The sequence below is a fragment of the Hippoglossus stenolepis genome, chromosome 5 (assembly GCF_022539355.2).
Source record: "Hippoglossus stenolepis isolate QCI-W04-F060 chromosome 5, HSTE1.2, whole genome shotgun sequence".
In the NCBI taxonomy this organism is placed as follows: domain Eukaryota; kingdom Metazoa; phylum Chordata; class Actinopteri; order Pleuronectiformes; family Pleuronectidae; genus Hippoglossus; species Hippoglossus stenolepis.
In genome coordinates this window covers 4,468,017-4,480,275 of record NC_061487.1, presented here as the reverse complement: position 1 = coordinate 4,480,275, position 12,259 = coordinate 4,468,017, and the positions used below count along the sequence as shown (strand labels likewise).

Below are 12,259 nucleotides of genomic sequence, written 5' to 3'. Positions count from 1 at the left end.
GTAAAAATTGCTGTTGCAGGTTGTTCCCAAGAACTATAAAAGTATATTGCATTTATGTGCCAATGCCCCAAAGTTCAATGCGCATCATAACTGCTGATCGGAGGCGGAGCCGATAAAAACCTCAACTGCTGAATAATTTGACCCAGTAGTGAATGTTGATTCAATCCATTCATATTGCAGACAAAAGCCAGATGTTAGTGGGTGTCAGTGTTTTTTTAACCAGTGAAAATCCAGTTGCGCATTGACTACTTCTGAAAGTACTGTTTGCCTATCTACATAGGCTGTGTTCAGCTTACAGGAATTCAGTCTGTAGTTCCTGCCTTAAACTAAATATAAATGTTGACCCGCTGGTGGCGCTAGAGGGCGACATTAGGGGATGAGAATAATTAAGATTAATCCTCTATGGACCATGTTTTTCTCTACCAACTTTAATGGGAATCCATCAAGTAGCAGATATAGTTTACTCTACAGCACCAAGGTCAATAATCATTTACATTTACAAACTGCATCATTTATTACCTTATCAGTTCAGTGTAACTGCTGTGAGTCAGGAGTCAGATGAAGTGAAGGTAAATCAAATTTGGACATGGCCTGTGAATACATCATTTCCTCTTTGACCAGACTGTTTATTTACACACAAATCTTTGTGACTGAAATTATCTACAGAAGGATGTGGGAAAGTGAAAATTGTCTTTGAGTGGTGTCTTGTATTCTATGACTGTGGAGAATAGGAATGGCAGTGTGGGTATGTTGCGTTTGTGTGAACTCAATTTGTATTTTCTGTTATTTCTGTTTTTGATGGCTGACTATGTGTGTATGTTCTTGTACAGATATCTTTGTGAGGACATTTTGGCTGGTCCTCACTTTCTGACCCATTGCTGTTTGAGGGTTAAGACTTGGTTTTAGGGTTAGAATTAGATTAGTTTAGGGTTTGGTTAAGGGTTAGGTTTAGGCATTTAGTTTTGATGATAAGGGGCTAGAGAATGCATTATGCCAATGAGTGTCCTCACTAAGATAAATGTACAAACGTGTGTGTCCGTCCCAGGTCTCTTTAGGATTATGTGGCTGTGATGGACTGGGCAGCCAGTTGTCTGCTATGGCGTTGTCCCATTTTCTCCCTCTCCTCCTCTGTGTTGAGGAATATGTGGATGTGTGAAAGTGTTTGGATGTGAGGCTGGCAGAATGAATGTGTGAGTAATAAAGAACATACTGTTTAAGTGATTGTGTGTATGTGCCCTGTACCTGAACTCTATAATACAGACATTATATAGGTTTTAGTCTAATGGAAGCTTTGCCACACACACACACACACACACACACACACACACACACACACACACACACACACACACACACACACACAGCAAACGAAACATTACATTGGTTTGCTGGAGACTTACTCTAAACTTATCCATAGTAACTACTTATTTTACAATAATCTTACCTTAAAACGTGTCTTCACCTTAAAATGTAATTGTTTTCATTTATGTGGACTTAATAACAATGTGGCTGTGTAAACTGATTTAGGTCCCCACAACATGAGTAATATATGGTGCACACACACATTCACACACGCGATGAGTTGTGGAAGAATGAAGGGAGAGGTAGGAGTCGGCTGTTTTGAGAGGAAAGCTGGTTAAGTAGATTTTGAGGCTGATTGTCTAAAGTGTGTCTTTGCTTCCATCAATAAATGTAAATTGGCAGTTTCCATTTGTGGCCTGATTACATCCTCTTATCACAGTTCTCACTGCAGAGCAGGGCACTGTTACCACATGTTTTGTTTTGCACAGTGCCGTCGTGCACTATCACTCCCTCCACCGATCTTTGGTTTGGTTAAATCCGAGATTTGACCTGAAAACTCTAAAGGAAACTTGATTGTTTCCTGTCCCAACAACGACCTAGAAACATAGCTATGCAAAAACACATTTTACCCTATTTAGCACAAAATAAATCAACATGTCACCTGACGGCATGTCAGCAGCAGGGTATGAAGTCATCAGGCCAGGATGAATCGTTACAATGACCTATGACAATGCAATACTGCTGAAAGACTCAGGCTCAATGTATCTAAGGGGATCTTCTGGTTGCTGGGTAGAGTGAATTTCACCGGGATTGTCAGTGCTATCTTTATCCCCCTCCATCCGTTTCCACTCTTGTCATCCTCTGGTGAGTAAGCTGTTGAATTATCCATGAGGTCTTAGGCAAGCTGAAGGCAGGCTGGCATTTGTACGTAACACACTCTGAATCGGTTTACGGAGAAGATGAAGACACCTCCCACTCGCTCATCTTTTCCTCTTCGAACCAGTCATGAATACGGAAGGAGCCCCCCGCCCCGTCACAGCGATGAAGAAACACTATTTGTCAGTTTTGTGCAGGCTGTCAAAGTGTTGTTGATGTTGTGATGTGAGGCTGGATTTGGAAGCAAGGTCACCACCACTGGTGCTGAAATTCCCCTTTCTTAAAATAGTACTCAGGCTGCCTCCTCCGTTTCTTCCTTCTCATCCCCAATTCTCCACAGTAGCTGAATCAGCTGCTTTTTTGCTGCAGCTTTCAGGAGTAAGGATAGACTCTTTTTGAAGAAAGATTCTACTTGTAATCTTCATTGAATATTTCATTAAGCAACAGGGATCTCTGGTCCCGCGAGTAACGGAGCGACCTGAGGTGACTTCACATTATCTCCACAAAAATGAGTTCCAGTTTAATCTCATTCAGTTGGTGATCCCAGACTGACTCTATGTCTAAGGATGACTTTACACACACTGCTGTGGCCATCATTGCACATTCAGTTAAGAAGGTTAACCATGCCATTATGTGTTATTAACCCATCAAACAAAGAAAAATATGATCAACTATATCCTAACTGCATTCAGACCAACAGTAATAGCCATAAGGGTATAACATTGAACAAGTAAAATAAAAAACTAGACCCGTGTTATATATTTTGTTATCTTGTGTACTTACATTATCCAAACTGTTTCCAACAGTGTTCAAACCCAGAGATGTTTTTCATTTTTTTATGTTTTTTATTTAAATTAACGGATCTTTCATTTTAGTCATCTTCTATTAGTTTCATATGCTCTTTACCTGTGGCTTTGTCTGTCTCTTTTATAACTTCCAAGACAAATGTGTGACAAAGGAGAAACACAGTGCTAGTCAGTTACCCAGTTAGCCAGTTGGCGTTTTTTCTTGCAATGGATAATGATTATTTACTGTCCTGGGTTACGTGATTTAAACTATAATATGTTACCTCATCGGTGAACATGATTAGCACCTGAGTCACGTCATCGGCAATGGTGGTGAAGACAACAACTCCCATGACCCTACATTGCTTTACGACATCATCAAACTAGGTATTTTGTTATTGTTTTGATCAAGAGACCCCTATTGGCCGAAGTTACTAATTGTACGTTTAAAAACCCTTTGCCCCTCTTGTTTTTTCTTTCTCTCTTGCTTGCTCGTTCGTGCTTACACACGACTCAGACTGGGTAAAGACAACATTATTTGGTCATAAAACCCAAACAACAGTTGTGGTTATTTGCATATCAAGCGGGGAAGTGAGATCTGATCACAAGTGGCTACAGGAGCCACAGTCAGGTGTGAACAGACCGACTCAGAGCTGTCCGCTCATCATCACATCTCTCAGGACGGATGTAAATAGCAGGTCTGAACAGGGCCTTTAGTAGTTGAAAGATTTTCAAAAGCTTTTCCAGCATTGCATTTCTGTCATAGTGGCATCAGTGGTGGCGGCGTCTGTATGTAATTGCCGTATGCAATTTATAAAGGACTACACATTGTGTCAGCACCTTTACAGCATCCCTAAATCTGTTCTTCGGAGGCATTAGGCTGCCTTACAACAGACATAATCCTCACCCAATTAGCAGCTAGTCGTAGCACCTCCTTTTGAGTAACAACTGGCGTTCCCTCAGCGCTCCCCCTCGCTTTTAAACCCCCCCCGCTCCTCCTCAGCATCAGCTGGTGGTGACATGTACTCCCTTATGGTTTACAACATGGGAGGTGGCGGAGCAGAGGAGGAGGGAAGGATGGAGTGGGAGGGTCTCGGTTAAGACAGGGTTTGGCATAATTTTGAGGCTTGTTAGAGTGATGGGGTCTTTGCAATTGGGTGCCGAGCCCCCTGGTTAAGCCCTGCTACCCTCTGTGAAGCCAGCTCTGAGCCAACAATAGCAGCAGTGCCCCAGATATAGAAGCCAGGGCTTTGACAAGTCATCGAAATTCAACCTTATGAAGAGACGCTGTGTCTCTGTGAATAGATAAATTAGACCCTCCACCAAATCCACCCCCTGGCTGAGTTTGGGGTGGCCAGCCATGGCCACCCCAAACCATAGTTTATGGTGAATAAACCATAAACGATAGGTTTATTCCATTGTCTATTTGTGAAAATGTCCTCTTAACTCTCCTCTCTCTTTAATCGAGCTTTGTTGTCTGACTCATTTATCTATTCTTTCCTTGAGAAATTCTAGTTTGGTTTGGCTTCGTGACTAACAAAGGACTCAGATTTAGGTTGCATGGCCCAAGAATACAAGCAGTTGAGTTTTCTATATAAAACTCCAGCAGGTACAGTCAAATTTAAAACGCAGTGTTTGTAGCGAACATTTTCTCTATTCAGGTGATGGATGGTGTCTTCAGGATAAAGATTTGCTCTACGTCACAGATGGGGCTGCTGGTGAGACAGGTGGCGTAAGGGTAGCAAACGATACGTGTGAAATATGCCTGTAGGAGATATTGGATGTTTGACATGAGGTTCATGGAGCTCGTGAAGCATTTACAGTCTGTGACGGTGGTGCTTTGACTGCTGATCTGTGTTTTAAAAGGGAAAGAAAAGATGCATGTTAGCAGTATCAGTCAGTCTGGACCTGAAGACGCCTGAGAACTTGCCTCCATGTGTCTGCTCACATGTCATGCTGAGGTTAAAGCTGCAGCTATCAATTATCTCTATCAACAGTAAATTGGAAAAATGTATCAACAAATTAACAGTTTACTGTTTTAAAAATTTGAGGATGGAGGGAAATATTCCACGTCAAAGACCTATGCCAAAGCGCCTAGCTATTCCAAATTGTATTATATCTTCCATGAAGGTTATGTTTTCATCTCTGTTTGTTTGTCTGTTAGTTAGCAGCTTTACACAGAAATTATTGGATGCATTATCACAAAACTTGGTTTAAGGATGTGGTCATGCTCAGGGAAAAAACCATAAAATGTTGGTGCGGATTAGGATCACGAGGCAGATCCAGGATTAATTTTACACTTTCTTTAATAGTGTGGAATATAGCATATTAAAAAAAAAGCTTTTCCTGTTTTCATAAGAAGTAGCCTACAGCAACCTCAAAAATAGCAGGTCTGGTGAAGTCTATACAGCATAATGGAGGTCAAAGTATTCCTAAAACAGAACAAATAGAAATACATACACACATATAGATGAATTTGTATATTTACACAACACGTTACCAGCATCTACATGTATTTTGACGCTACCAATTTCACAACAAATAATTCAGGGATCTAGATGAAAAAAAAAAAATGCATTTTTAATTTGGTGCAGCTTGATTGAATTCAAGGAGATTGTTTGGCCTCGGTGGAGGTATGTGCTCTACTGAAGGCTATTGTAGTCTTTATTATTTGGCTGCAAACATCCAAACGATCATCTTTTCTCTGAACTATCCAGACATAAACTGCTGCCGAATAGAGGTGGACTCTTGTTTGTTTTCCCCCTGGGTTTGCACCCTGTACTGTCACCCCCATATTGATATGCCTCTAGCCACTTTGAGTCATGACAATTTTAAATCCTTCCCTGCTGGGGCCTATTTACAATAATCATCTAGTTTTCCCTGCAAAAGTTAATGCTGTTTTTGGCAAGTTGAACAGAGGAGGACTGAACTATTTTAGTGAGCTCTATAGTGGCGTTACCTTGGCTAGTTTTGAGATATTATCTGCTAAATTCAACCTGCCAAGCTCGCACCTTATTTTTCGAATATGCCATTTCTTAAAAACCCAAATCTCACAATTTCCTCTGTTGCCACCCAAATCTGTCATTGACTGTCTCCTTAAAACTCCCCTGACATTTGGCGGACAGATTTATAATCCAGTTTTATCTCTTAACGACAATACTCTTACTAACATCGAATGTGCCTGGGAGAAGGAGTTGAGTGAAGAGCTGAATGACAAGTGGTAGGACAGGGCCACTGCATGTGTCAACTGCTCCTCCTACTGTGCCCGTCTGAGTTTATTACTGTTCAAGGCTCTGCAGCAGCGCTCATATTCATTTAACCTCTGAAGGGATTGAGGTCCCACCTGGTGCCTACTAGGGCTGCACAATATTAGGAAAACATGCGATAACGTTGTTGAATGTTGTGATGACTATATGACAAATGCATAAGTAAGTTTTAAAGTCTTTCTGCTTTGGGTTCGCTGCTAACATAGACCCCATACAGTGAGTAGCTTATGCAGACACTTAAAAGTATTTAATGCACTATTTCCATTCCAACAACATGGTATGATTGAAAGAATTCTACCTGGCTACAGTCACAGGGACCCCAGACAGCTCCACAGCCCGGCCACTGCGCCACCAAGTCCGGTGCAGACACCCAGGGAGCCATGCACAGCTCATCTATGTCTGCTTACAGTCATCATTTGTGGTCTTTTCATACATTTTTATTTTTTTTCTTTACAGTTTTTAGCGGCTCTGACAGTAATTCACTGCTCCTCTCTGTGTCTCTATCATTTGCACTGTGCACTGCGCCAACTTAATCGAGCCAAACCAAGCGTGCCCAACCATGTCCTCCGGCTCTCCATACATTGACTAAGTTTACATATGTGTCCGATGAAACAGTTTTTGTGTGTATCGGTGTGTGTCTGTGTGTCACAAGGAGAGGAAGGGAGCGAGTGGGATGGGCTGATGAATGCGTGCGCTTCTCTGAAGAAAGATTGAACTAATTTAAGAAAAGTATTGATTAATATGTGATGATCATCCTTAATGATACACGCACAGTGTTAGAAGATATTATTAAAAACTATTAATGATTTGGCTCTGTAACTCCGCTGTAAAGGAATCTGAACAGTATTTGCTGGAAGTTGTTTTATATCTTTTTCAATTGATGGTTCGTTTGGAACAGTTAAGTCGCGCAAGCACAACTAAGGCTGTTGTTTTTAATGTAAATGATGAAGTGGATCAATAATCTGGCTTCAGTTCACCACCTCATGTCTGCATCGTCATTTAGCCGTCTCCAAAATGTTCGTACGCATGGGTCACAGTAAGCGTGGAAATATTCCTGTCAATTTTGTTTTTATAAATCCCAACATTTGCGGGAGAAGTGGCGTATACACGTTTCATGCCCCGTTTTGTGCGTACGCAACGGTTATAAATGAGACCCCTGGTGTCTAAAATGTCAGACTGTACAGCCTGGCCTTCAAAGATTTATAACTTTTTGTATTTATATTTTTATTTGTACTTTTTTCAATCAGTAATAGGTTGTGGTTTGGTGGGAGAAATTTAATTTTAAATCTTAGAAGAAAAAAATATAGCAGGCAATGATTTTCTGTCATGATGTAACTGTTGGCTTTGTTTAAAGGATGTTCCCCAGTTTTTCAAGCGTTTGAGGCTTCAACAAAAACTGATTATGAAAATGTTGAAATTTCTGTCATTGAATATCTGACTAATAATTTCAGCACTAGTTATTTATTTTTTTTAGATCAACCAAGCCCAACTCGGATAACCCAAACCCATGTTACGATGTCCCTGGTATTATCCATTGTGTGTGTATTTGTAGAGTGTTGCTATTGATCAGTGCTACTGTTCTCTGACTGTGTGTTTGTTTCTTCTTCCAGCTGGAGATGGAGAAACTGCAGCTTCAGAGTCTGGAGCAGGAACACCGCAAGCTGACGGCGCAGCTGAAGGATGAACGTGAGAAGAACAAGCACATTGTCATGATGTTAGTGCGAGAGTGCAAGCAGCTTGCCACCCGAGTGGTCGAGGAGTCGCAGCGCTTTGACGAGCTCCAAGCTCGCCTGGACGAGGAGAGTCGCACCTCTGGCCGGCTGCAGGAGGAGCTGAGCACCGAGCGGCAGCATAGCCAACAGATGGAAGCCAAGATGGAGAAACAGCTGTCAGAGTTCGACACAGAGAGGGAACAGCTGCGCGCCAGGCTGGGCCGTGAGGAGGCCGAGAGCCAGAGTCTGCGGCAGGAGGTGGAGCAGCTCAGGACTGAACGGGGCGAAGGGAAGGATGCTGCTGTCGCCCAACCTGCTGCTGCCACCAGCCCACCACCCAAACCTAAAGCTCTGATGTCTGTTTCTGTAGCCACAGAGCCCATCAGCTCTCGAACAGCGTCTTGCCAAACGGACCTGCCCCCCACTGAGGTTGAGGGTCCAAAGAAGACCCCCCTCACTATACCCGTCAAACCAACCCCTGCCAACTATGTGGGCCTGAGCCTTCCAAAGACATCTGGCCGGGGAATCGTCCACAGCAGCTCAGGAGGACTGGCACAGACAGAGAACGGCTCAGAGGGCCAAGCCCCCCATGGCTTACCCAGCGGGGTCAGTCCCCGTGTCCAGGCGGCCCGCTACAAGTTCCAGGAACAGGACCAAAACGGCACGGCATCCCAGAGTCCTCCAGCCCGTGACCTCTCCCCCACCAACCGTGACAACTTTGCCGCCAAGCAGCAAGCACGTCATACAGTCACGCAAGTTCTCTCGCGCTTCACCAGCCCTCCAGCAGGAGGTGCTGGATCCCTGCGTCCAGGCCTGCCCCACTCAGCCTCAGAGGGAGGTCCTTTTCCCGGCCGCCTGAGCCACCCTATCGGCCTCAAGTCGCCAACGGTGGCCAGGATCGACCGGGGAAACCCTCCCCCTATACCTCCCAAAAAGCCAGGGCTCTCCCAGACCCCATCTCCTCCTCATCCACCCATCAAGGTGGTGGGAGACAGCAGCCGCTCCCCTGGGGCTGGATTAAAACCAGCCACGCCCCAGCTGCCACCCAAACCCGCCCTGGACCTGGTCCCAGCCCTGACGGCCTCTCAGGTGGGTGCCTGCCCCTCCCCAGGGCCTGGCCGGAGCCCTCAGCGGCAGCCGGCAGCAGCATGTGCAGAGTGCCCCCCCGTCATCAGCCCTGCCACCACTGTCAGTAGCCCCTCCTCCATAAACCCCCCTTCCACCTCCTCCTCCATTAGTGCTCCATCCTCCCGTAGTCCCTGTGCCTCAGCAGGCAGCCCACTGGCAACAGCATCAGGTAAAGGGGCTCCTCTGTGCTCCCTCTCCCTCCAGTTCTCCCCACTGCCTCTACTCTATGACTGTCTTTCCACAGCGCTAGCCTAGCTTAGCCTAGCATAGTGATCAGGTCACAGGGAAAGTGGTCTACCCACAGGAATGCAACGCAGAATAGCACACGGGTCAAATCAGTTTACGCAAGATCCGATGTCTCCCGCTGCATTCTTTCTCTCTACTCATCTCTCTTTCCCTGCCCTTAATATGTCCTCCCTCTGGGCAACCTTCGTCTCCCATGTTGTCACGTTAGCCATGTCGGTTGTCAGTATCAGCAGTGGACATTGACAACATGTCGCTTACATGTGTGATATGTCGCAGCAGAAGGAGCATGTCAGGGTGATTTGAGGCAAACCAGACCTTTCCCCTCAAGTACACTCTAATGGGTCTGTAGGATTCCTACCAGTAACCCCTGTCCTCTCTGAAGCTGATGCCAGAGGCTGCTCTCTCCTTCCCTCACCCTTTACCATCTTCCAGTAGCATGCCATGTCCTCTCTTCCACTTCCTGCACGCTCCCTGATTTAGCTTCTATTCACCTGTCTCACTGAGTGTCTGTCCACTCTGCTTCCTGTTTCATCAACACCTCAAATCTGTATGTGATTGAGTCATATTGATATAAATGTTGGCATTAATATTTTACCTTGTCATGTGCTTGCAGTGTTTTGCTTGGTTGGACTGTGTAGTATAATTACAGAATAATGCCAGTTTATTACAACTTTGGTATTAATTCCAAGGTATTATTGGTCTCAGTTAAAATAACTGCTCATTATTTTCAAAAACATTTTCGCAAGTTGAGATCAGGGACAAGGTGACATCAGTCAGTCATCAATTGATTGTAAATATCTATCACAGTCACAGTTTGCAAAAGTGCACGCGTGCATTACTCAACTAGAAGTACACATACTTGAGTTAAAAGCAGCAAAATTAAAAAAGGATAATTCCCCTCAAATGCCTTAGAACGAATGAATGAGCCTCTTTTGAAAATGTAAGGAGTAGAAAGTACAGATATTTGTTTAAATGTAGGAAGTGAAAAGTCGTCAGTAAAATAAATACAAGTAAAGTACAGATACCTGAAATCTATACTAAAGTAGAGTAATAAAGTAAATGTACTTCGTTACTTTCCACCTATGATTGCAGTTTACAACATAATCTCAGTTAAATTTCAATATTATTACTTATAATATTCCAATGTATATTATATTTGTATATTTTACTCAATGTAGTTTATTTCCTGTCGTTTCAGATGTGCTCACTGTCAGTGTTACCTCCAAATAATTGGCTTTTGTCTGACAACGTATGTTTCAGCTTTGTTTCGCCCAGTCTGACCTTTTATTTTTACCTCTGTTGTGTTAAGAGTCATTATCTGAAAGAAATGATGGAGAAACTTTAAGAACAAAAACAAATTGTAATAAACTGGAATTATCCTTAAACTTACCTGTGAAATGTGCAAAATATGTTTGCCCTGTAGAAATTCCTGTTCTTTACAGGCAGATGTGTCCTGATTTGACGATCTGTTTTTATAGCTAAGTTTGCCAAATTGAACTAAACTCCAGATCAGCTGTATGTCGCTGTTGGACTAAAATAATGAGATTGTGGTTCCTGCACACTGCTTCTTAGGACAAAAATGTGATAACACCGGTGTTGCAAACCCTCTTAATTTCATTGCATCTGATTGCAGCATCTCTCCCACTTTTAAATCTGATAAAGTACAAATCTGAAGCACTTTGGGGAAATTCTGCTGCTTCCCAGATGTATTTATCACAATTATAAGCCAGGCCACAGTCTCACTTGTTAGCAGTCAAAAAAAAGTTTTGTAGCCCTTGCACTTTTTCCAATTCCACTCTGTCTGAGTGGGCGGTGGTGGGGCAACCATAAGAGCTTCCATAACCCAGGTCCCTGAGATCTCCTGCTGCACGTCTTCTCTGCTCTCGGTTGTATCTCTTTTATTCAGTCCATCAAACAAATGTGTGCACTGAAATTCTCTGTTCTGTCTTTGTCTAACAAATGTTTATCCTCCATAGTTTAGAACAACATGAATCCATGGTGAATAGCAGCTCATTTAGCATGATGCCTTTCAGTAGAGCTTAATATGTGTGGTCAATAGCTTTATCAAATGTTGTTGGGTTTAGTGATTAATCTTTTTTTTTTTCTTGTTCACTTCATCTCTTTGTGTGTTTGTTGTGCTTGCTTATTGAGAATAATGCTTTATATTAATGTGTGTATTTGTCCACAGTGTGAATACTGTTTGTATGTGGAAGATGAATGTGATCAATCATCCGGTTAAAGAGTCTTTTGTCAAGGCTTCAGCATGTGGATTCATTTCCAGTCATTTTATCAGATACTTCATGAGCAACACCTTGAAAACCCTTGAATTCAAGTTGTATTTTCCAGGACAGAGGAAAAAAAACAAGCAAATTCTAAAGTTGAAAAGATTACAGATATGATATGATACCACAGGCATATATGGTATATACATATAGGTATATGAGAAAAGGGTCTAAAAATCAGGTTTTAATGGAATACACTAAGACAGTTCACATTTCACTCATTACACCCATGCTACATAGTGCAGGGGAATGTTATAATCAGTGTCTGTCTATCATAATTATTATTTACAGTTGCAAACACACCACAGTTAAATGAGATTAATGAAAACAAAAAAAGAAATGTATAGAATCCCACAAGAAGACAGGGCGATTGGATATACTTTTTGGATATCTGAGATGTGTAGATCTGAGGAGTTAAGTATTGATAGTGCAAACGCAAGAGTCATTATTTTTAATATCTGAACCAGTTCATCAAAAAATAATACTGTATACATCTGTTTCCTCTTATTCAATCTAACATATTTGGCATCGTTGAAACTTTAGAACCTCTATTAGAGTAAAGAAACAAAAACAGACAAGGGTTTGAACAATGTTTGTTGCACAGCATGAGCTTGAACTCACTCGGCCGTCAGCAGGCGTGTGTCCTCTGAGGTTAATAGAAC

At 42.7% G+C, this 12,259-nt stretch overlaps 1 protein-coding gene across 1 annotated transcript in view; it reads left to right on the top strand.

The window, feature by feature from the left end:
- Positions 1 to 12,259, top strand: part of cttnbp2 (cortactin binding protein 2) — an 89,161-nt gene that overhangs the window by 42,606 nt on the left and 34,296 nt on the right. Inside the window, exon 4 of the mRNA XM_035155962.2 lies at positions 7,840 to 9,238. Coding sequence (XP_035011853.1) covers positions 7,840 to 9,238 — 1,399 coding nt within the window. The remainder of the gene's footprint in view (positions 1 to 7,839; positions 9,239 to 12,259) is intronic.